This window comes from Pangasianodon hypophthalmus, chromosome 7 (assembly GCF_027358585.1).
Source record: "Pangasianodon hypophthalmus isolate fPanHyp1 chromosome 7, fPanHyp1.pri, whole genome shotgun sequence".
In the NCBI taxonomy this organism is placed as follows: Eukaryota; Metazoa; Chordata; class Actinopteri; order Siluriformes; family Pangasiidae; genus Pangasianodon; species Pangasianodon hypophthalmus.
Genome location: NC_069716.1, coordinates 19,142,283 through 19,168,974, shown reverse-complemented (window position 1 = coordinate 19,168,974; position 26,692 = coordinate 19,142,283). Strand labels below are relative to the sequence as shown.

Here is a 26,692-nt window from a genome sequence, read left to right as displayed (position 1 = left end):
TCAAGCATTTGTGGAGAGCTTTCGAAATAGAAGTGGAACAATACTGCAGCCTGAGGGGGAAAGAACTGATCATGCTGGTATGTTTATATTAGTCGGAGAGGAAGCCATCATTGTCGTTGTCAGGGATTTCTCTTTTTTTCATGCCTCAGCTCTCTGACAGTCTAACCTGTTCTAATCTGTTAGGAAAGACACACAGGACCCTCAGTCACCCAGCTGATCTTTGTCACATTAAAGCAGTGGGGCATAAAATGAAAAACTAAATATTGATATTAAAAAAAATAGAAGTTGAGGAAAAACAGCTGTTTGATGATTGCAGGTTACAGGCTTCAGTGTTCTCTCACATGGCTAAAACAGATAAGCACTGAGTGTTGGTACTGCTGGCTGTATTAATATGAGAGAAGGTGCGCTTACTTCGACATGCACTAACACGCGAGCACATTACCTGCACGGCTGGCTATGGCAAAGATGTACGTTGCATTCCACGACCCATGGTAAACCTGTCCTTACTCTTCAACGCCCCTTGAGACAGAGACAGGGACACATGGAGCAGGACAGATCATAAATGGATAGATTCCTGGATCAAGCCTGCTGTTATTAATAAATAGTATAAGACTGAATGTTTAATTCATACACACAAGTACTAAATGTTTAGGATTTATGCCTCGGGTTCCATGAGGGCCTTGTAGAATGGTGTTTATTCATGGTTTGCATAGTACACTATGTACAATAAGATAGTCAGTAACATAGTCAGTTAGAGGATGGCATATGTCAACTCAAATGTTTAGCAGTCATTGAAGAGCAAAGTGGCTAATAATCTGACTGTCTTTGTGATGGACTTCATGAACCCAGGAGAGGTTGGAAAGTGCCCTTTATAATGAGCAATATTAGGGTAGGAAAATGAGAGAAAAAAGGACTCCTTTTTAAACCCCCCTCCTCTCAATCCCTCTCCCTCCGTTCTATGGCTCTCCCTTCATTGTGGCCTCAGTATTCAAGGTCATGTTTCATACACAGACCTTTTCGCTAATGTACCTCTTATGAAATGGAGAAGCTAAAAAGCGCAATTTGTCACTTCTAAACATCTCCCGAGTGGAAAAATGAGATTTTTAAGGTGATTGTTACCCTTGAGGTTTACAGCAGTGCTGCACTTCAAACGCATTCTCTCACCAGGGTTGCATAGGGCACCTGTAGAATGATTGGGCATGGGTCGAGATTTTTTTTTTTTTTACTCTGCACTCATAAGTGTGTTCTGGAGCATCTTATCAAGATGAATTGAGCCCATTTCCAGCTAAATGGTCTGTGTCAAACCGTGATTTACAGCCTTTTTTGTGCCAACGTGATCTCTTCTGTCTATCGTCCAAGCTGATTCAGACAACAGCTGTGTGTTTGTGCTTTTAACTGTCCAATCCTGCAACAATATATGAGAAGCAGAGAAACTGAAATCAGCCAGCAGTGTCATGTTAACAGATTGGGACTTGAACCTAAACTACAGTTAAAATCAATCACAGTCAGTGTAGTGCACCTTTGGAAATGACAAACCTACATCAGCCTGCCTAATATTATGTAGGGCATCCATGGATCTGACTTGTTTGCCCAGCACATCCCACAGATGCTTGATTGGATTGAGATCTGGGCAATTTGTAGGCCGAGTCAACACCTTGAACTCTTTGTCATGTTCCTCAAACTATTCCTGAACAATTTTTGCATCGTGGCAGGACTCATTATCCTGCTGAAAGAGGCCACTGCCATTAGGGAATACCATTACCATGAAGGGGTGTACTTGGTCTGCAACAATGTTTAGGTAGGTTGTCCATGTCAAAGTAACATCCACATGAATGCCAGGACCCAATGTTTCCAAGCAGAACATTGCCCAGAGCATCACACTGCCTCCACTGGCTTGCCTTTTTCCCATAGTGCATCCTGGTGCCATCTCTTCCCCAGGTAAGCGACACACATGCACCTGGCCATCCACATGTCGTAAAAGAAAACATGATTCATCAGGCCAGGCCATTGCCCCATGGTCCAGTTCTGATGCTCACATGCCCATTGTAGGCACTTTCAGCGGTGGACACGTGTCAGCATGGGCACTCTGACCAGTCTGTAGGTACGCAGCCCCATATACAGCAAGCTATGATGCACTGTGTGTTCTGACACCTTTCTATCATAGCCAGCATTAACCTTTTCAGCAATTTGTGCTACAGTAGCTCTTCTGTAGGATCGGTACTAACCACTGCATACCGGGAACACCCTACAAGACCTTCCATTTTGGAGATGCTCTGACCCAGTCATCTAGCCATTACAATTTGGCCCTTGTCAAAGTTGCTCAGATCCTTATGCATGCTCATTTTTCCTGCTTCCAACATCAACTTCAAGAAGAAGTGTTCACTTGCTGCCTAATATATCCCACCCCTTGACAGGTACCATTGTAATGAGATAATCAGTGTTATTCGCTTCACCTGTCAGTGGTTTTAATGTTATGAGTGATCGGTGTATGTTCTGGGGAACTGTGACCAGCATCTCAATTTGATTTGACCTTGGCCATGATTTGTGAAATATTTAGTCCAAGAAACAAGTAAATACTGGTCATGGATATTTATTGCTCTTCACCGAAGTGTCCTCTCTTTACTATGAGCAACGGCAATGGCTTAATAGTATTAGGTCATTGAAGGTATGACAATATAGCACTTGCTGCACCTCTAGGTCATTGAGGCCAGAAAGGCTAAGGCTTTCAGCTAATAGATGGGACCAAAACACTGCCACTACTTACACTTAAACTCTTTCTTCGAAGATCTGTCCTTATTATTCACCAAAGTGTAAGGTATGAAACCCTGTAACTCGCTGTGCCAGCCTCTCTTTCTTTGATATTTGAATTTTACACCTGGTATGGGCACCTTTTGTCTTTTTCTTTCAAATAACATCTGCAGCTAGAAACCAGACAGGTAGTTAGAGTGGATTGGTCATGGCTGACTCTCTCTCTCTCTCTCTCTCCTTCCAGAAAGCCCAGAGGCTAGTATTTCACTGATTACAGAGTAGCCATGTGAATGGCAGTTTGTGTATTGTCAGAACAAAGGAAGCGCAAGCTCTAAGGAGGTGTTAGACAGGGGAATGGATTGGACCGACCCATTAGGTGTTGGGGGGGGAGGAATGGATTAGCCTATTGGGCTAGACTTGGCCTACAAGTTGGGACTAGCTTGAGGGGCACATTTAACTCTACATCCATATACACCTGCAAGCAAGGCAGTTTACCTGTGTGTGTTTGAATTGAATTTAACTGGAGAAGAGAGAGAGAGAGAGAGAGAGAGAGAGAGAGAGAGAAAGGAAATATCAAATTCAACTGAGGAACCAGGATTCATTCAGCCCTAACCAGGTCTGCAGGACCAAAGCAAGTCTGATAAACTGCAGTACATGTCTTGATACAGATTTAGACAAGTTCTGTTTATGGTTACTTGAGATTTAATTTTGCACATCTGGACATTTTAAATGCTTAGCTTTAGCTTCCAGACCGCTTTGTGATGTTTTAATAGAGATGCAGAAAAAAAGTTAAAGGCTAATTAAAAGTAATTCAGCATAAACGTAAGAAGTGTCCTTATTAGTGACGACAATTAGGTAATGACAGCAATGAAAAAAATTGGGGATTGGGGGTCAATTACGCATGGCAGTATTTTTTGAGACATCATGTTAACCCCCTTTGGCCAGACCCACCCATTTCTGAATTTTGCACTCTTGCATCATTATAACGCAGACCTCATCTTTCAGCAGCTGATGAGGGCTGATGAGACAAATGAGTGTGTGTTATTAGTTGCTGTTGCCCGGGCTCTTCAGCCCTGATCTGCCAGACAGTCTGAATGTGCCAGCAAAGTGGGGAAAAAACAGCCATTCCCGAACCAATTACGCACCCTCGTTTTTGAGATTTCCCCCTATTGTGACAGGCTCTCTGACAACCCGGGTCTTTAAAATCTATTAACCTCCACAGCAAAATACTCTCCCCAAACAGCTGTGGAATAATTAAGGAACGAGAAGTGCAGTGAGGCATGCAAATTGATGCAGTCGCGAAAATAAAAACATATGTTAGCTCTGAGCAGCGAGGGAGCTGTAGCGAGTGTTTATGATGTTGGACAGTGTTCGGAGAGCAGGAGAGGAAATATCATCATTAGCAGCGTGCTGTGCAGCTCACTCATAGGCCTCTGTCAAGGCATTCTATATGGACGCCAGTATTTGCACTGGACTGACAGGATAATTATCAAAGTCAGCAGCCAAAGCAGCCTCAGTGCAGCATGCCCCTTCCTTTTCCTCTTTCCTCTCAGCACACACACTCACACACACACACAGAAACACACTGGCTTGCAGGCTCACAGACAGCCATCTTTACACTCACATTCGAATGGGGGGCAAATGTGAGCATGTACACTCACTTCCACCTACTCCCGCGCAAACACTTCAGGCCCACCCACACCCACTTATTTCTTCACACACACTTACTCCCGTTCCCACACACACACCTAACCAACATCACCCGCACCAAATACCACGCTTTAGTAGTTCTAAATTGTTCCATGCAGTCAAGTTGTGACAGAGACAAATTAGGACTATGCACATGTCCTTAAAAGCAGTGTGGCAGTCTTTAAGTGACCCTCTCTCCTGCACACCTTCTCTGTCACGCTCCGGAGGGTCGTGACCCCTGGTCGACCCTGCTCGGTGCAGCTAAAACTCTTACACCTACATCGGACACTCAGTTTGAGTTTTACTGCTTTCTTTACTGCTCTTGTGTGCCATGTTCTCTAAAGTTACACCTAGTGTGAGTCCTGCCAGTGCTGCCAGTTTTGCAGTGCTTTTGTTAGTTGAGTTCTCCGCAGGAGTGCGAGAAGTCAGGTCCGATGGAGTGGGTTGTGACGAGACCTAGAGAAGATGAGGAGCGAGAAAGGAAATGCGTCTGACTGTCAGAAAGGTCCCTGGCTACAGACCATCCAGCAAGGCCTCTGCCTCACCTTCAGATTCAATAAGATGCAGATGCCACCCCCGGCTCCCCCCTCTCAGTCCATATGTTTGTGTCAGAGATGAAAGAGGAAATAGGTGGGAAGCTATATGTGTGATAGAGTGAGCTCTGACACTAACATAGTATATTGGGCCTTACTTATAGAACTGTGAAGTTGTTTTGTCAGGTTTAAAAGGCCTTATAAGCCTTTGAACAACTGAATGTGACTGCCCCTTAAAGATTTCTCTTTTTTTTAAAAACCTCTTTTACCTTCTTCATTCAACTTTGGGAATGCCAACATCACAACATTCCTGATGATCACCACACCAATTTGCTTAAAAATAGGAAACTTAACACTTAATAGTCATAAATTCTTGGCGATCTTTAGCCCATTATCTTGCTCATCATAATCATAGTCTTTTTGTGGCAAAGCATGGCTTTAGTTAATTATCTTGACACTTATTTAGGATGCAACATTATTCTGATATATCTGATCCACCCATTTCAAATCTCCTTTATTTTCTGACCAGCTACAACCTGGTCAGTGAAAAACTTTGGGATATAATACTTTTAACGATTTCCTAAAGCCCCCCCCCCTTTTTTTTAAGTACTACTGTTTATGCAAATGCATTTATACAATTCACAGGAAAAAAGAATGTCTTGCACACACCTTTTTTTTTTTTTTTTTTTTATTTCTTCCAGGACTTATAATTTACTGCAGACTTGTGCACATCAACTTACAATTATCTGCAAAATAGATATTAGGATTTTCAACTGAATCTTATTTTGCCCCTGCATGCTTTAAGATAATGATTAACACTCTGCAAAGACCTACTCTAATAATACAGATACTTTGGAAGATGTGGTGTTCTTTCTCTGTACTTTTTCCCTTCCCCACATCAATGCACTGTAAATCTGCTAAGAGCCATGCTGCAGAGACTGCAGATTAAAATCACTAAAGCTTTTACCAGTGCAAATGCATGCTCCATACATCTTGCTCTCTATTAATCAATGATCATGTCCCAGTCACCATTTTGCCAGGATTAATTCTTATCTTGCCCCACACACCAGGTAATAAGAACATCAGATGCCTGGGGCTGTCTATGGTAGTGGACTATAGTGACCTACTTTTTTTTTTGCCTTATAATATGTGGTTTGAGATTTATCCGGGTGTGGTTTCATGCTGTATTCTCAGATTCATACCTGAGATGAGGGAGAGTGCTAGCATAATGAATGTTTAATGTCTACACACCGTCTCTAGAGTTTAGCTTTTATACAAACCTCATGTCCAACAGAACAATTAGGCATAAAGGAAGCAATGCAAACAGTTCCTGATATCTGTTTCTATAAAGAAACATTAAACATTTACAATTACAATTTTCTACATAAATTATAATATTGAGAATTCTGTTTAAAGTTAGAAATTAAGTCGAATTCAGAGGCAAAGTATTTGTTTTATGTGACAAGGACTCCGTGTGATGCTATTTATAAAAAAGCAAATGCAGTTGTAAACTGTTTGTCTTTTCAAAAGCTTCCTATTGTTGGGACAGAGAGATGTTGGAGCTAGAGTTTATACCCGGTAATGAGGGAATAAGCGTGGAGAGCACAATGCTCAGAGCTGGCAGGAGGGGGATTCATGCTCAGAGGGAGCATGTAAACGCATTCACACCTCGCTCGCATTTCAATGCCTGATAACTTATAGCACAATATTGGCAGGTCGAGCTCGACAAGCGCTTGCATGTGAATGGTGTCTGGGAGCGCAACGGCGAATCCACAAAGCCCGCGCGCCTTAACGGAAGTGGACGAACGAGCTCCACTGAAACTCCAGCTCCTATCAGCACAAATCATGTGTGAAATTAAAGAATAGGTTTAAAACCGGGGGAAAGGAGCGGCTGATGGAGATCAAACTCATGAACTCCACCCGATTCCTTACAGTACACTCGCAGAAAGAAAAGGAGCAGCCTGAACTACACCTTTCCTTGGCACTGTGCTTGTACATCTTTTAGAGGTGTAGTGTGTAGATCTAGTGTGTTACACAGAAACGTGAATGTGGTGTACCTGCACAATGATTTCAAGTACATCACTGTACACTGAGGATCAGTCATAGCCCATGCCTTTAATTAGCTTTTAGAGGAATCTTATACACTTCATGCACCTTTCCAGGTAAAAGATACACATTAAAAGGTATAAAAATATGTTCCCTTGATGGTATCAGCCAAGTGACAAGAAAGTGAATGTATTATTATATTAATAATAATAATAATTATTATTGTTGTTGCTGTTGTTGTTGATGATGATGATGATGTTGATACTACTACTACTACTACTACTACTACTAGTACTACTAGTAGTAGTAGTGGTAGTAGTAATCATAAATTGCTTAGTTTCCCTTTACCAAAATTCACCATATCACGATCTGGCTTTCATCGTTGAAGAGCTGCACCTGCGTCGTGTTCCCGCCAAGTTTTGCTGAAAACCGCAAAGAATTTCCATAAAAAAAATTAAAGCGAAAGAAGAGTTAAGAAAACTCGGCTAAGTGAAGGCAGAGAGGCATGTTGAAAAAAAAAAAGCCCTCTCTGATGTACTGATGGTCCTCGCAGATCGCCCTATCAGGTGCAAAAACCACTGACAGGTTTCCACCCACTAGCGACCAAAAAAAGCCCCTCGCGGCGCACCGAGCCTCCGCGGCACATGAACCGCTGACACGCGCTCCGGATCGTTACACACTCCGCCTGCACGCGCTTTTACACCGGATAACAGTCTAATCTAAACTCAAGACGAGTCTCTCTTTTATATATACACATATATACATATATATAACACATAAATATATTTAATTTCGCCACAACGTAGAACTAATCTCCGCGAGTAGAACCACTTTTCTTTTCGACCTCCTAAGCCACCGGACACGGAAAGTTACCCTTGACCCATGCTGAGGTGGACTTTACCGGCAGGTACGAGCGGAATTGAACTTCGTCTGAATACCGGACCGACACTCCCTAGGCGTGAAAAAAAGCGCCTGTGGAATTTGTAGTCAGCGCGGAAGAGACACATCCCGCGTGCAAATTGAATCTTTCCGCGCTCGGAGCGAGAGAACGGCGTGCGCGCGCAGCGGAGCCAAACCGCAAAGCGTGCGGGAATTAGGAAGCGGGGAAGAAACGGACGGAGATACGGCCGGTTGTTCCCATTCAGTCCAGGCAAAGTGAGGAAGAGCCTGATGTGGCTCCCAGCGGCACAGTTTTACTGCACTGATCTCTCGTGTCACTGGGAGCGCGAGTCTCCCCCGGGATTTTGCGCGTGAGGCCTCGGCGCCGTGTTTAGACTGGACCGGCGAGTGCTGGAAACAGGTGGATCTGACCAAGATGTCCGTGCTGCCTTCAAGGTTCAGCTACGTGTAAGAAAGCCGTTTTCATTCACGAGTCCCAGCATTCTTGCCAATAGAAGTCGCTCAAAGCCAGATGTGAGGGTGTCGTGCTGATGCGCTTCTTTATTTCGTCTAATTCGTTGTGATTTACTCCTCCTTTTTGTTTCCGTCTTTTTTCCCCTCTCTCTGTCTCTTTCTCCAGGTGTTTACATTTTCTGGTCCTCTACTTCCAGTTACAGGTAGGTCTGACTGATCATTAAACTGCATTATGACTTCAGTTCATATCCAAAAAATGAATATACAGATATGCAGATCAGAGGTGCAGACACGGATGTGGACTGGGATAAATTGTGCAATGCCATCCAACTTTAAAGATTAGAGTTTACTGTACTCTTTTAATGAAATGTTTGTATAAAAGTCATAGGCTATATGTGATGCACTGAACAGCTTAAAAAGAACAACTGCCTCTAGAGATGTATTGCATGCACAACATTTCTAAAACAGCTGGAATTTTTATTACGTTAGCTTATGGGAAGGCAAAGTAATAAGTATGTTACAGATCTGAATTACAATTCATCATGTAGTAAATTCAGATGATTGTGCAATCATGAATGCAACCATACAAGATAATACAAGTTATATATCAAAATTTGCTCTCCTGGAAGTTTTTAAAAATTTTTTTAATTTTTTTACATTGTACTCGTCTGTCTTTCCAGTTTCACTCTGCAAGGTTTTTATTCCGTCAAGAGACAGATACAGTGTATATGTAATTACCCTATACACAACAATTAAAAGATAAATGAAGATTGAATAATGCTATAACAACCCTGCTAAATTTCAAACAATTTCTGTTTTTGCAAATATTACAGAAGAAAAACATACAAACCTTTTTTTTTTTGTTATTTCTGGATAGGCTAATGCAATGATTATAAAATCTTGTATTAACATGTCATACCAACAGCAGGCATCTACAAAGACACCCTCAATTAATGAACAAAAGCAGTTTATATTAAATAGATAGGAGTGAGGCAGGTTATATAGTCCTGCACTCCAATCTTTATTGCAAAACAGTTGGCACAAACAAGACCGTAGTGCAGGCTGTCTGATTCCTCAGCGTTTTGTGTCAGTAATTACAATACGAGTGCTTTAATTGCAGGTCACACATGCAAGCGTATAAATGCTTCCTGCTTTTTTTTCTCCTTCATTCCGTCACTCAGTATTTTATAATGGGTTTGGTCCTTTTCTTCTTTGAGGAAATGCTGGGAAATCAATGGTGTGATAAGTCTATAAGAGCAGGGCTGAAGTGGCAGTGCATTGATGCGTTGTTTCCTGAGCTACGGCGGAGAATGGTGTCTGCAGATAGGGCCCTATCGGACATGCAAGAGTGCACAGCTTCTTAGCAAGGATGGTGCTGATCTTTTGAAGTCCCAATGATATCCATTTCGCTAGGATGGCTTTGAAGGGAGACAGGCAGCATGATAAAAATGTTTTGCATAGGCATGTCCCGTTTTCCTGCTCGCGCTGAGATGCAACTGTCTGCCAAACACACCTCAATGTTTGACTAGAGATGGAGAGATTTCAGAGCAAATCCCTCAAAGGAGAGGTTTTGTGTGTGTGTGTTTTCCCTCATATACATAGTGTGTGTGGGCTTTCTGTCAAGACAGAAAGACTAGAAAAGAAGTCAGACCGTCTTTGTGATAAACTCAAACATGCCTGAAAAGATTCGTAACATATACTCTGTGTGTAAATTTATGATGTGGTTAAATCAAAATGGAAATAAATCTTTCATGAACAATTTATTTTGTGTTTATAACCTTTTATTAGGTGAGAGACAAAATGTCTTAATTTTCTATTTATGCATTGGTAACTTAATATACTTATTGATTATAAGCAAATATTGGTGGTAGTGTTGCTATTTATCGATTGATGTATGAATAAGTCAATCGATAAATCAATCAAATGAATGGATAATTCAGTGCAGACATAAAGAAATGTTTTGGTGTTAATTGCAGTAGAAGTGAGCTTTAGATCCCATGTGGTATATTCTGAGCATTCTGAGTGTGCTCACTTACATCTCACAGTCCAGTACACACACAGCTTAGTGGAAGCGCCTTGTTTCTCATCTCAGCGTTGAAGATTTGTTCTGCCATGAGTGCATTTCCCCTCGCACACTCTAAATGTCATTAATTTGCTGAGGTTAAAATAACAGCGAGTCAGAGTATGTAATGTGTATATAATTAGCCACCTGAGAGCAGCCACATAAAAGCCCATTACTGGGTAATTACCACTCATACAGCTGAGGAGAGCAGCCTTGGCTTGGGCTTAGATTCCAGGGGTTCTGAAAGTATACGTTTTCCTCATATGGAGGGATGACAGGAAAGGAGAGCAGGACAGGATTGGGGAGAAAAGTTAAGGAGGATAACAGATGAAAGATTGGCTGGGAATATTTTTTTGGATAAAGCCTCAGGTAACTGGCACAGTGGATAAAATATGTGAATGAAAATGAATGCTGGGTATTGAAAGATCCCTTAGGTTGTATAGTTTTATATGTGTGTGTGTATGTGTGTGGGTGGGTGTATGTACACATATCTCGCTGCAGATGTGTCTGCGTAAATGTCTGTTAGCATGTCTGCAGATGTGTGTGTCTGTGTGTGTGTGATTTATGAGGGTAATTCTGACCTCAGGCAGATATTTGTTTGATGACAGAGGAACAGGTCCTGATCCTTCAGGTGGATAATTGCTAGTGGCTTGCTATTGGAAATGGAATACTTGTTTTCTCGGTTTAGCTCCAGGCGCATAGTATTCTGCTGCTTTACTCGAAGAGATGAAAAGAGAACGCTAACCTGAAATCATGCTTTGTCTTTCTGAGGGCTACACAGATTGGCTAAAACTGCCTGTAATCTTGAACATTCTTTTTAATGTTTTGATCTTCAAAATTACTTTTGAACAAAATATCCAGACATAAAAAGGAAATTAGAACAACTTCTATCAATGAACATATCTTGTAATGACATCCAGCCTCTCCACACTTTACTGTATGAAGGTTTAGTCACACACACTCTGACCCTCTACTTCTCTGCATCTAGGAGTCGCACCAGAGTTCTGCAGACTTCCGCTTCTACATTGAGAACCACACACGCGATGACGTGAGTCGGAAACAGGTGCGGATATACCAGCTGTACAGCCGGACAACAGGGAAGCATGTACAGATCCTCGGCAAGAAGATCAATGCTAACGGAGACGATGGGGGCAAGTACGGTATGGGAGCATTCCTGTGCTCTTCCACCACTTTAGACAGATCTGATAGCTTTACACCAAACACACACACATATCTTGGTGTACTTTACATCCTAGAAGTTCAATTGTGTGCTCATTTTACTGAGTAACACTGTCTGCTCATGTCCTGGAAGCGATTTGTGCTCCTTTTTGATCACTGATCATAGGTCCAGATCTTTGGTGATCACGATTTGAGCTTCGATTCGGCCCATAGATCAGTTGAATTTGTAGCTTCCAATGTGAGCATGTGTCCGGGGAAAGGGGGTGTGGGGGTGGGGGTCGTGGGTAGAGGTAAGCGCAGTGAATGCTGGACTGAGCTGCGCTGAGTGATACAAGTGTGTTTACATCCGACCTCATTTTCAACCGTGTCAGCCAGAGTCTTGCTCGGTGCTGTTGTAGTAACTCCCCAACAGGCACAGGGCTTAAGCCGTGCCTATACTGCTGCGCTCTTATGGTGGTGGACTGGCCTATGCCTGATTTGCATGCTCAGGGCCTCCACATTAGCGGTAACTGTCACTTGCTTGGTGTCGGTTTGGAAATAATCTAGAATATAGCGTCTTGCTTTGTTCAGGCAGTCAAACTGGTGTTAGGTTTGGAGTGTGAGCTGTACAGCATTGTGAGTAAAGCTCAGACATAAAGGTCGTTCTGTACCTGTGTGAGCAGGATTGTACGCAGATCCAGGTAAATCCCCACACCTGGCACCTGAGAGCTCTCTGCCTCTCAGCAATACAAAGACACGGCGCTAATTCAATACGGCAGCTTAGTGTTCTAATAATCAGTTCACAAAGGATAATAGTTCACAACTTACTAGTAGTACAGACTTTCATTATTCCCAGTGGAAACTAATTTCAGTTATTTTATGTATATACACAGAACATTTCTAACATACAACAACTGTGACAAATGCAACAGTTGATTTTCCTGTAGAAACTTCGCTTCATGCTCTGGTCTGGCTCTGGTCTGAAACAGATGTATGGCCCTGAGAGCAAGAAGTATGTCAGACATATTTTACGAAAAATGCCTTGAGCAAGCATATGCCTGTTACACAGGAGGAACTTCTTAAGCAGTCTAGGCATATGTCATATCTATAATTTAAAATAAATAGTCAAGGGAAACAGGTGTACGGCTCCCTGTGCACTCTGTACCCCCTCCATCCATTCTGTCGTCCCTTGGTTATTCTCTTTTTCTCTGCTGTATTAGCAGTGCCTTTGTAAAGTCACCTCCTTATCCGCCAGCCTAAACCAAGGTAGAGGGCTATTTCTCTTGCTCCTGCACAAATCTCAAGTGCTCTGCCTGAACTGGTTCCCCCGCTTGTTGTACTGTGAGTTGTTTTTAAAAGGGACAATTTTGGCATTGCCCTCAGAGCCCCCTGCCTTTGAGCTCCACTGAATAGCTCTGTGTGTTAAGCAAATGGATCATCTTAACTTTTTGATTGAGTGAGCAGGGACTAAAGGCGACTGGAAACCCAATCCCCAGGGATCTTAACTGCTCCAAGAGGTTTGGCAGATAGCTCCCCCTGGGAGGGGTGAGCCTGAACAAAGGTGCCCAAACACTGAGAGGGTGAGAGAGCGAGCGAGAGAGAGAGAGTGTTCAGGGTGGTCATGGGAGCGATTCTCACCATTTGTGTGTGTGTGCGCTATTGATCAGTCTTCATATTTTTCTCACAACCTCTTTTTTCCAATAATGGAGTGATCAAATGTGTTTTACTAAAATGACCTCTAAGTCACAAATAAATGTATATGTAACTAGCACCATTCTGGTTAGATTCTGGATATTTTTCTTCACTTGTGTCTCCATGGCTTTAATGTTAATATGTTCTTTTTCATTCTAGCTCTCCTTGTTGTTGAGACAGAGACATTTGGGAGCCATGTTCGAATACAAGGAAAAGAAAGTCGCTACTATATCTGCATGAACAAGAATGGCAAAATCATTGGCAAGGTAAGAATTTTCATCGTCTGCCATTTACTGAATTGAAACTCAGCATCCATCGTATATCGTTCTCAAAAGATATATGAAATTATCTTTACAGTTGCAAACAGTTTTATCTTCTCCTGTTTAAAAGCTGACTAAAGAGGTCGTAATCTACAGTTTGATATAGAAACTCATTATGTTGTCAATTACTGGCCTCAAAAGCCGACCAAAAGCTATTTTGCTGTGTGATCACTAGGGGGCGTCATACAGAGTAGCCTAATGATGTATGTCACACATGAGGCCACTGAGTGACACAGCCTTCCCTACTTAGTGAGTCACAGTTAAAACGCTATCCTCACAAATTCTTCCAGTCGTCCTGCAGGTGATTAGCAAGTTGGTGGAAATGTTTCTTTCGTAGAGTGTGAATACAGTGATGATGTCTCTCATATCATATTGCTGTACTGTAAAGTCGATGACATGCATTTTCAAAAACCCAAACAGCTGCAACACTGGCCAATGTTTTATGTTTCACAGATGTCTGGTTAAATCAAAGTGGGTGCTTGAGTCTAGTGAAAAAGTATCAAATATGCACATTTGAGATAGAAAGGGCAACACCCCTTTCATTAATTCTTCATTTTCTGGCTTGTTTGATGCCAACCATAAGCATGAACAGTAGCACATCCAGTCTCATCTTCTGTTTTCCACTTGATCTATAGGTGATTTGAATAAATGGTACATACTGTATTTAGAGTAAGAAACCTTGTCATAAGACTGAAAAATGACAACCTCAGACATTCAGACTGTAGACTAGGGCTGAGACCAGATGTCACCAGAGTTTGGGAGCTCTCCATATTCCCAGAAACAACACCTTACATTACAAGTACTTTACTGGAATTTTAAAGGAGGCTACTTTTCTATTCACAATAGAATACTTTTCTATTCACTGATTACAATGCGCAGCACATAAGGTCATATGGAAAACTTTTTTTTTTTTTTTTTTTAAACCTCTACCCCTAACACCTTTCTACTGCAGATAGCTTTAATACCTCACAAGTAAACTCAGTTGACGGGTTTGGGAGAGCTGCTCAACAGGTGGGCTTCATCTGACATGTTATTTTCTCTCCCCTGCAGCTCAACGGGAGTAACCCAGAGTGTGTGTTCGTGGAGGAGTTCTTGGAAAACAACTACACGGCGTTAGTGTCTGCCAAGTACAAAGGCTGGTACCTGGGCTTCAACCGCCGGGGCCGGCCCAAGAAAGGCTCACGGACCACACAGACACAGCAGGAAGTGCATTTCATGAAACGTGACCCTAAGGGCAAGGTGGACCCTCAGGAGGAGTTCCGTTTCACCACTGTAACGAAACGGACGCGTAGGGCACGGCGCTTAAGGCCAAACCACAAAACAAACTGAAGTGACACGGACCAAGCATGCACTCTTCCTTTACAGACATCTCAAACTTCTTGCCTTAAACCAGCATAAAGGTTATTGTGATTAAGCAGCAGGAGAGGAAACCTGAAAGATGGCTACAGGACAAAAAAAGACAAAAAGCTTAAAAAAGTTCAAAGATGTTTTATTTTTATATTTTCGGATCTCTGAGTCTCTCTTAGGTGTTGAATGTCTCTGGGTTATCATTAATGTTATATTGTGTCTGTTACTCTCTGTTATTTATATTGGACAAACTATGGATGACAAAAAATGAACTGTGGTCTCCCACTTTGACGAGTTTACAGCAGCAGGCATCCTGTTGAAAAGGAGAGATTTGACTCCAATACCCAAGAAAAACTTCTATATTTCATTTTGAATTGGCCCAAACAACAAGGATCTGTTTTCTTCCCGCTGGAATGGGCCATCATTTAAATGCAAGAGGAGCATGATGACAGGGTCACTTTGCAGGACTCTGTAGCAGCTTCAGTACAGGCCAACACTAGCTTTGAGTGCAATATTTTGAAGAGCCCTCCATGAAGCATCTCATTGCCTTCATTTCTGGTCAGTGATTTTTCTGTGAGAAGTCTGAGTGTTCTCTCTAGGCCTGTCTGCGGGTGAAGTGTGCTTAATCACACCCAGCAATTGTATGATTCCTTTTACATTTTTGTGCAACCTGTGATTCAGCAGAGCACAACATGCTTTGACTAGCCAGGCATCAGCATCAGCTATGGCGGTAGTGCTTGTTAAAACAAATGAAGAGAAGCTTGGAGTTGAAGGGACTCAAAGAGCAAAACATGTTGATTTGATGAGAACCTTTTGACCTTTCTCGCTGTACTTTGGTGCAAGGTTTACAAAAATGCACTGTAGTGACAGTGGGCCTGATCTCAAACATTAGCACACACATATGTACTTCTTTTTTATTTCAAAGTGTTACAGGAATTCATAGTACTATACGGTAGTTTTTGAAGAATTACCACAAAATCTGTTATAAGTCTAACGGTGATTTTTTTTCCCTCTGCCAATTTAATGTGCTGTTCTCAGAGCCTGTAAAATGGTCACTTCTTTAAATCTATCACTTTATAGGAATACCTATCAGGTTATGCTGTATTCCAGCTCTCCATTTATAAACTCCTTCTATGATGGTTTAGACAACATCTTTCTGTATATGTACTTATGTCCACTAAGGCTTTATACCTGACCATTCTGAATTGAGCTACAACAGGGACGGTGGAACACCTTTCACTAAACTCACCTGTGCTAAGGTTTGCCCTCCATATGGGTGTCGCTGTAGTGTAAACAAATCTATATACTCCTTTGTCACATGACAGGTTTTCTAAGAGATACTACTAACAAACATGACACATGTATGGTTAAAAAAAAAAAAACGTATGCAAAAAAATAATTTTATGACTATTATAAAAATATTTATTGCCTTTCTCTGTAAATACAACCTGATGAATTTATTTGACCTCTTAATAAAAATAAGGACTATATTAAAAAAACAAAAAGGAAAAAGAATGGTTGTGTTTTCTTTTAAGTTTCAGCTGCAGATGCTTCAAAAAGTTTTGTGTTTTGCTCAGAAAACCTCTAAAGACTAATACTTTATTCGTTCTGCCAAGAAACAATTCACTGCAAGATATTTTTAAGATTTGTAAAATGCTCAGAAATTTGCTTAACAGTTTAACATTCATCCATGTGCACACCTCCCTTATTTATCTGTGACTTGCATTTTTCCAACTACGGCTTTCCATCTCCCATATGTCAGCAGAGAAAAGGAAGAAATCTGGATTTTCATAGATGGTTGTGGTAGATTTCAGTCCAGAAGTAGGTTGCACACACTTCTCATCCTAAGAAGAGGCTATGAATGTGGGAATGGATGTGCTTGGATAGGACACTTTTTGTCATCTGAACTGTTAACAGGCTATGAAAAGGTGAATTGCACTTCAGAAATGAGCAACAAGGTCCAGGAAATGTGTCATAATTAAGTTATGAGGCGCATAAAGACAGCTAAGAGATTCTCAGACAACATGAGAATTCAAGGATCGTTTAGACTCAAGGTTATGTCAACAGATTCCCTCCTCGCTTTTACATATTGCCTCTTTTTATGAAATCAATTAGAACCAGAGGGAGTAGAGGAATGTTCAAAGAGAATGTTCGGAAAGGTATTAAGGTTAATGGAACTATTCCTTTTCCAAATGGATTTTCAAATCTTCTGGTATGAAATCTTGTTCTGGAAGACATTACTTTTGTGGAAGACAGTACTCTCATTAGACTGACTACATTAGCCTCAAGAGAAACACTTATTTTTTCTAGAGTTCAGTCTGTCAATAACTGACATTAGCACAGATGCGTGCTTATCGCACTGTTCACATATGGGTAGCACTGATGTACAAAACGTTGCAGTTCAGTGTCTGGAATTTTCAAGTATTTCTTTCTATTTGTGATCTTTCTCACTCTATTCCTCTCACACTTAGTGACTTCTTTTTGGCAGGCCTATTTGAGCTGTTTCTTTAAAGGAGGAGGAGAAGGAATGCAGGATAGCATGTCTTATAATGTTGTATTCAGGAATGGTGTTTACAGTAGCAGTCAGTCTGAAAGATGGCCGTTTTGAGTAAAAAATGCCTTTTGTTTAACTTCCCACTGATGTTATCAGATCTAGCTCTATACAGCCACCTACAGCGGGTAAAGACTAGAGGACACGGTCTGATTTACATGTCCAACAACCTCTCTATTTGACTCTCTATTTCTCTATTTGTCTCTCCTTTTTCATTCTTTCCTGAGGTGGAAAGTGGAGTGATATGTAGTACATGGCCTTCATTGCTCAAAATAGACAGCTGAAAAGATATCCCATCATTTTCACACAGACAGCTGTCTGGACATTACAGGTTTAAAGAAACACTCAGAGCGCCTTCTCTTTCTAGCAAATCCATTTTTTTGTCTAGCACATTTTTGATGAGACAGGACGGAAAGGAGGGCCCATGCAAATGCTGATAAGAGAAAAAAAAATGTATTACCATTGCTGTAAAATGTGTACACATCACCAGGATCTCATGGCACCATGCTATCGAGATCAGGATCAGATTAACCTCATACTTTAAACACGAGTCAAAAAGCGACTGTAACAGACATGTTTTTTGTCTAAGGATAAGACGCAACCCTAAAAGTATCTGATATCCACGTAGATGGAACCATTCTGCAATGACAGCACTCAAGAAAGTTGAATACAGACTTTTTAAGAGTCCAGACATCTGAAAATTAAAGAACAGAGAGCATTCAGTGCAGGGCTCCCGCCAGCGCCTCTCCTCTGGCTTAACCTTTGATCAGTGGAGGATGGCCCTGGAACAGGCCCAGTATGCTGAAATGAAACATAACATCCCTCTGTGGCACTCCTCCCTTTCAGGACGATAGCTCTGTGAACTCACTACTGCCGACGGATGGCTATTCATAGGCAAAAGGAGGTTCTGACTCCACTGCGGGAGGTTAGAATAGTGAAAGGTTGCACAGGGACCTGGCTTTGCTATCTTTCAGCAGGCTGCCTTGGTGCATCGTGTGTATTTTTAGAACAATGTGCAGTTAAGGGCCGCTTTTTGGAAAAGCTCATAAAAAATGTTTTTCCACTGGTCATGTCCAAAGTAAACGAATTAACACTTGTTTTCTCTGCGGAATGACAGGCAGAAAATAAAGTGTGTATAATAGCACAGTGGTCACTGTCTTGCTGAAGTGTTCAGTGGCTCTGTCAGCAATGGAACGAGTGACAGATGGACACAAGCCCACTGAAGTGCACTCTTCAGCAACCGCATATTTAATGAAAGGGCCATGTCAACAGAAATCTGGTGGTCCAGCCATTCCATAGACAGAACAACTTTGTCTCCTTGAATATTACTTAACTCCTTGAGGTTGTGAGGTGCAAGAAACATGTAAAACCAAAATAATGGTTGACCTATAATATGATCCTAACTGTCACGGCTCGCTGTGCGTTGCTTTTTTCCCCTAAAGCACAGACACCGCAAGCTTTCGTCTCCCCTGTGAAATGTGCAACCGCACGCATCTGCTCCGTTTTTACTCTGGGACATACAGAAGTCATTTTGTGATTCATGTATAGCTGAGGGTTGTTTTTATATGGCTACTTTATATTCCAGGAGCATATTATAACATAATAGTTTAAATGGCCAATTTAAGAGTGAGATGATACAGGTTCAACTTAGGAGACTGAAAAGACATATGAACAACACAATACACACAAGGAAATCGTGCATGGGAAATTCTTTATGTATGTTACTGTTATTCTTCCTTTACCCTTTTCCACTGAACCATTTCGATTTTAAATGTTGCATGGTTTTTGGTACATGCTCAGGATTGGCATCAACAGTACCTAATGGTAGATGAGGACCTCATGGTAGAAGAGGGTAGCAGCACTGTTTGTGGCTGACTGGTTACGTACACCATGTCACACAGTATGTGACACCTACACAAAACACTCACAGCCCCTGATCTGACGATTTGTCCTATTTTCTGTGCTACTTTTTTACTGTCAGCTTAAAAAGAAGGCCTGCAACATGAAACTATAGGTAGAATATTTTGACAGTTTAACTTATCAGAAAATGCCTTTGGCATTACAATATATAAAGAATCATGAATTTATGGGTGTTCATGCACAGAAACACTTGGTAGGATGTCTCAATAGGTAGGACATTTTGATAGTATGCAGCCTTTGTTGTTTGAAAATAGAGAAAATGGAGTCATGGAATGATGAAAAGATGCATATGCAAATATAATCTCAGCCAGTATCATTTGCTCTTAACCAATATAATTTGGTTATCCAAACAGCCATTCCGACAAAGGCGTAAATGTACAGTGTGCTGTGATGACATTGTTGTGTGCTGAAATGATAATGCAGTGGGGTTTTTTTGTCTGACATAGACTAGACTGGAAGATAGACTAGAACTCCAGCTTCTGCTCATTGCTATTTGAACCAGTTCTTGCCAATTCTCCACATCTTGAGAATGGCATGCACTCAATAATTTGGCAATGATTTTTTTTGGTTGTAGTTATATTAATCCTGAAACCCAGCACAATGGTTTTTAAATTTTGCAGTGGCTATGACATCAAGTTGTAAAATAGTAAAAGCTTTAATTCAACACAGTTTAAAATTAAATGAAAAACCTGAAGAAATGAGTGGAGAAGCAAGTGCATAGCAAGTGCATATGCAGACAAGTGTAGTGCCTGATAGAATTAAGCAATTAATGTTGTGCCATAATGTGTGGCATGTATACAAATGCTGAGCAGACCTAATTGACCTTGATTTTGGATCAAGATGGCTAGAGGAAATGATATAATGAATCTGAAAGAGGGTTCATTATTGGAGTGCAGAGACAGGAGCTTCAGACACAATGAAAACAGTGACTCAACTGACATCTTCATTTAGCTCTACGGGAAAGTAAACAGGGTTGGAAATTGTGGGTGAAAGTACACATTCGATGACTGTGATGCTTGTGAATTGGTGCGATGTGTAAGGAAAAATAGAAGAGAAATTGTTCTTAAAGTAACTGAGAATTTCAATGCAGATCAGACTTCGTGTCTGCAAGAACAGCCTGTTGACACTTATACAGGAAGGGATACTATAGTAGGGCTGCAGTAATTAAACCCCTCATTACAAAGACAAATGCAAAAAAAAAACACCAGCACTTGTGTACAGAGATGTGGGGAAAAGTGGTATGGTCAGATGGGTCATATTTCACCATATTTTTGTGAAGGAAGGAGGCTATGTCGTGGGTGGTATTTTTCTGGCATGGTTTTATCCAATAGTCTGCTTAGAGAGAGACGGGTCACTGCAAATGAATACAGTTATTCTGAATGATCACATTCATCCTATGATGAATATTTCTATCCTGAAGGGAGTGTTTTCCAGGATGACTCTTCTCCCATACACAGGGCATGAGAGCTCACTGAATGGTTTAATGAGTACGAAAACGGTGTAAATCATATGCTATGGCCGTTGCAGTCATTACATCTTAGCCCAATTGAACACCTATGGGAGATTGTGAAGCGATGTGTTACCTCCATCATCAAAACTCCAATTGAGGTAATATCTTTTGGAATAGTGGTGTTCGTTCCTCCAGTACAGTTCCGGAGACTTGCAGAATCCATGGCCCCTACAGCACACCAGAGCAAGTGGTTACTAACAGGGTATAGTCGATGAGTTCTGTTTATTTTTGCATTTCAAATTTTGTTAAACTGGGCAAGAACAAGTCGATCAGTTCACTTCTCTTTTGTTCACTTTTTGGTCTGTGTCTATTTATTCTATGATCAGTTTTATCTAGTGCATTAACCTATACAAGTTAGCAGTTATCAGGTGTCCTTGGTGTGTTTTTCTGTACTTTATGCACTTAAAACTTTCAGGGAAAAGTGAGTCACTCATAGCTTCTGCTTTCTTTATTGTGTGCATTTTATCTATAGATCTATTTTTATCCTGGGATCTGTTTACGGTAGCATGCTAACATAGGCAGGCTAGTGGCTAATATATGTGAATTACTGTGTTTTTCTGTACATTATGCATTTAAAACTGGTCAGCGTATGAGTGTAATATAATGCACTGCCACTCTATGAATCTGTATCTGTGTAGTGCTAATAAACCTGAAGGTTTTTAATCAAATTATACGTGCCCCTGCTGAAACACTAGAAAACTGAAAAAAACAAAAACAAAAAAACATCCCAATTCCTCTTGCCAAATCATCTTCAATTCACAAGGTTATGAGAGTCCCTCTGATGGACTCTGCCATGAATTCTAAACAGGATTCTAAGACATCCTGGCATGGCTAGACCATGCAAGGCCTTCTTTAGTTATTTTGGCTGTATGTTTGGGGTTGTTGTCCCTGAATTGATATTCATGGCCAATGGGGTTAAAAACTCCTCTAAAATGTCCTGGTACATCGCTCCATTCATGTTTCCTTTAATGATGTGTAATGCCCCAGTACTATTTGCAGAAAAACAGCCCCATATCAGGATGCTCCCACCTCTGACCTTCTTTCTCCAAACATGACATTTTACTTATTGACCAATACGGATCAGCGTATATTGTTCCAAAAGAGTTATGATGCACATTTCTGTGCTTCTTTTTTAGCAGAGGAGTTTTGCATGGGGTGTAGAAAATTGTAATGCATGTGTATGGGATGTAGGCTATTTTATTATGCATTTAATTCTCTATTTTGAATTCTCAAATTCATAAAATAAAGCCAACATTTTGGTTAATTCTATGAGTTCTCCTGTAAAAAAAAAAAAATTCCTACAGCTCAAAGAATACACTGACCAAGCATTTATCTGCTATACTTATAGCTCACATTAAGGAAGTGTTGTTCCTATTTTAATTAATAATTTATTCCATCCTAGGGAAAAGCAATATTTTATGATGTCGTCTCTTCCGCTTCTCCAATGTCCTCTGTGCGAAAAAAACAAACAAACTGGGGATCTTAAAGGGATGTTACTATTAATTAATTGATGAAATCATTAAAAAATAATTAATTAATGAATCATGTCATATTTGTGTATTTAATATTGGCCCCAAATGGCATTCCATTGTTTTGTTTTTTGTTTTGTTTTGTTTTGTTTTGTTTTGTTTTGTATTTACAGCCTCATACAATTCGGCATGACATATTGTGGCTACATCAAACTGTCAGACAGTGGCACTGGACATATTACTGATCCTCACTCGAGCCAATAAGCACAAGAAAAATTACTTACATTCAAGGTCAGAATTGTGGGTAGCTCATACATGCCTGTTTCCAACAAACTTTTGGTCACGTGTCTAAGCAGCACATCATCTTGGTATTAACTCATCACTATGCCTGCATAAGTCAACTTTGAATATGGCCCATACTGAGCCAGCCAGGAGTGTAAAAATCTAATATTTTGATAACTCAAATCCCAAATTTGCATAAACCTACAGTCAAAACAGTTCACTTACCCATTACTAGTAGATTCACTAATACAATAAAAAGACACAACTTACTAAAGAAACAGGCCTGCAAGACTAGGGTTTATAACAAAGATGATCTCATCTTCCATTACCACAAAAACATGATAATTGAATCTCTCTTCAAGAATAATGCTTTACAGGCTAGTGTATTGAAAATAATAATAAAAAAAAAACAAGTGTAGTGAAAGAAAAAATGAGGTCCCTAGTACTTCCAAGATAAATTTCCAAACCATTTTCCACAGTCACAGCAATCAGTGTAAAACCCCAGTAATGCTGTGTGTCATGGTTTGAGTTGGTGAATTAAGATGGGAGTGTCACAGTAGTGGCGCAAGTCATGCTGACACCTCACTTCTCCAGGGTCTGGGATTCAGTCTTGAGCTCTGGTTAATGTCTGTGCAAAAGTTTCATTGTTGTCATCTCACCCCAATATATCCTTTAAAAGCTAATCAGTACTATTTGTTAATACTATTTGTATTATTCAGTACTATTATTTGTACATACTATTTGTATTATTCAGTACTATTATTTGTACATACTATTTGTATTATTCAGTACTACTATTTGTACATACTATTTGTATTATTCAGTACTACTATTTGTACATACTATTTTAATGTATTTTCACTGCCCAAAACATGAATATCATGGTGAAATATTGTGGTTACAACAAGCTGTCACAGTTGACATACAGGGCCATATGCGATTTGTCTTACACACATGCAATGACATGTAGTGTCAGATTTCTGTTTTGTGCATGTAAACACTCAAAAAAAACTATGGGATGTATAGATACATACATATTTACTAGATACATACATACAGTAAACACAACACTATTCATTAATCATATCGTCCATATAAAGTCCACAGAAATGATTTTTTTTCAATCACAAAGAGGAGACATTACTTACCTCAATGAGCGAATTTTATATAATTATGATCTACACTTACATGCAATGAGTTGTAATGAACCATAGCAGATGATTGCTTGGTCAGCTTATCCTTTCAACTGTGGGACCATTTTCTTGATAGAACACATAGAATTAGCAACAGCATGGCTTTTTTTTTTATTAATTTGACAAATCAGAATTAAAAGCATGAAAGAATTAATTTGACAAGTGACTTAAAATCATGATAATATAGTCTACTGCACAAAATAATCTGATCTGCTTGATCATTTGCTGCACTTCATAATAGTAGATTCTGTATTTTTCTTGCCTGCCTAAGCTTCATGCTTTCGGCTGCTGTACCTCTAGTTCATCAGGCAAAAAGGATGTGTTGTGATTTAATGTGATAATTACAACTAGGACTATTCATGGAGTAATATATTGTTAATATACTATACTCCTCTTTGATTTTTATTTTGAATATTTGCCATCTTCTGAGGTGTATATCATCATATTAATATTTCTCTTTATTTGTTCGTTTTAAAATTGTATCTTTCTTTGCTGTTAATTTGTATTGCACTTGACAGCAAAGAAAAAACACAACGTGCTTTTTCAGCCATGATATTTTTCAGGGTTAAAGGCAAGTGTATGCTACTGAAAAATCCCATCTGGAACACGTCTACTCAAGAACCTCTGAATACGGCAAGAAATTGAATAAGGCCCACACAATGGAACTGTCCAAGAGGTCTGAATACTGATGTGCACAATTTTGGTGTTAACTCCTAAGTGCATACTATGTCTCCATGTCCACTTATGCAGTACGTCCTTTGTATTCGTCCTTCCATATACAGCCAGCTGGGGGATTTAACACACATACATGCATCTGAGTGTTGTCTGTGGTGCTGTTAAGAGTTTCTGTCCCGAGTGCTATATTCACCGTGACAAATTCCCAAGGAGGTGGTACCCTTAGATGAGGCCCTCACAGTTCCCTCTTTAGTCCCTGTTTGGGTTGCTGGAGGAGGCCCTGTAGAAGGCATGCAGGCGTAAGAGAGCCATCAATGTTGCCATGCTGGGACCCTGACTAATGTTTGACCCATAATGCAAATTCCAGGTGTCCAGAATTTGCCTCGTGATCTGGCGGTTTGAATTCTTGGCTCTGAACGTCCACTGCAACGTCATGTGATAAGGGTGAAGGGCTTCCCAATGAGATAGTGTACTATATCCTGCACTACCCATTTTATTTATTTTATTTATTTTTGTTTTGTGGGCAAGAGCTTATGGCTAAGATTACAGAGTGCTGTTTACCACCCACCTGTTGTGATGGTGTGGTCCCTTTTCCAATGTCTGTTTGTAGCATTAATGGTTAGCTGAAGTCCTGGTTGACGAACATCAGGTCTGATGTCAGGGATTTATTTAGCCTGCAAAAGGCAGCGTCAGCTGCTGAGACCCACATTACCTTCTCTGGCTGTCCATCCTTTGTGAGATCTAACAGGTGGGAGGCTACAGAGAAGACATCACGCACAAAACACTGGCAATACGCCTCCAGACTCAGAAAGTCCCAGATGGAATTTTCTTGGATTGGTGTTCAGTCAAGCCCCTCAGTTCATTTACAACAACTTCTGAAAACACACAATGTGCTTGTTCCAAAATTCTCAGTGGAAAACAACATCATTTAGGTATATGATGGTGTAGCAATAATGGGACTGGAAGGTGATATTCATGACCTGCTGGAAGGTTGCAGGGGCCAATCTTCTGGAACCAGGAGAAACTGTGAGGCCCAAGGTAAAGCTATACTGCAGCCTTCACAGGCATTCTATGAGCTCATCCATATGTGGTAAGTGTCAAATTCTGCCACCTTGTTTATCCTCCGGAAGTCATTCCAGAAGCAGTGAGATCTATCTGCCTTTGGCACTATGACGATGGGGCTGCACCATGGGCTTGTGGATTCTTTAGTTGCAACCAACTGTAATATTTTGCTTACTTTCTCTATAGCCTGTACTCATGCCTCAGGACCACTGTCTGACCACCACTCCAGGTGTTGTTTCTTTGAATATAATACAAAGTTTAAGTATTTCACCAATGAATAAATACCAATCCACTGACATACATATTATTCTGAGCTGGAAGTGATGAGCTACAGGTGGTTACCTGGCCCAGAGCTGGCTTTACTTAATAATTGACACAAGTGGCTGCACAGGTCCCCACGGCCACCAGGTCCCAAACAAAGGTTTGTCTATGGATGGATGTTGTCATGTGAATGAGGAATGATGCTAACCAATAACATTGCACCGAAGCCAGGGGTGGGGAGGGATTGGCTACCACTGCAGCCCAAGCTTCTGCAGGGAGGTTGTAGTTAAGGCTGAGGGAGCTGGCCAAAAAATTAAGTTTGAGCACCTTGAAGATATGTTTCTGCACATTATGTAACAAGAATGGGCATTTTTTTGATGTGCAATTATAGAAATTGTATTACAGAGTTATACCACCATATTTCATAGTTATTAAAGATACATGGTAGGTTAGGACGTTCAAACAGTTGAATGACTACTGTTGGCAGTGTAATGCTGTACACAATGGCAAGAAAAAAAAGATGAAAAGCACCCTCTGCAATACATTGGTCTGCGTTTTTGATTTGGCACAGGTTCTACGCTGGATGCCTTTCCTGATGAAACCCTCCCCAATTTTATTCGGGCTTGGGACCAGCACCGAGAGCACACTGTTGCACGCAACCCCAGTGGCTGGGGTTGGTTCCCTGGCCAGGAATCAAACCTGGGTTGCAGCAGCGAGAGTGCTGTGGCCTAACCACTAGTCCTCCAGGGACCCCAGTTACTGCATGACGAATGATTTTTTTAAAATGTTTTTGTGTGTGTGTCTGTGTTTTTTTTGTATTT

General features: G+C 40.8%; 1 protein-coding gene across 2 annotated transcripts; it reads left to right on the top strand.

The window, feature by feature from the left end:
- Positions 1-5,833: 5,833 nt before the first annotated feature.
- Positions 5,834-18,283, top strand: fgf24 (fibroblast growth factor 24). 2 transcript variants are annotated; one of them, XM_034305584.2, is made up of 5 exons: positions 5,834-8,363; positions 8,536-8,572; positions 11,420-11,582; positions 13,441-13,547; positions 14,652-18,283. In XM_034305584.2, the coding sequence occupies exons 1-5, from the start codon at positions 8,332-8,334 to the stop codon at positions 14,928-14,930; spliced, it is 618 nt and encodes a 205-aa protein (XP_034161475.1). In that variant the 5' UTR covers positions 5,834-8,331; the 3' UTR covers positions 14,931-18,283. The 2 variants fall into 2 exon arrangements, with proteins under 2 accessions (XP_034161475.1, XP_026773230.1); XM_026917429.3 differs by having other exon boundaries at positions 7,424-8,363; positions 11,420-11,591; positions 14,652-18,281.
- Positions 18,284-26,692: the final 8,409 nt, after the last annotated feature.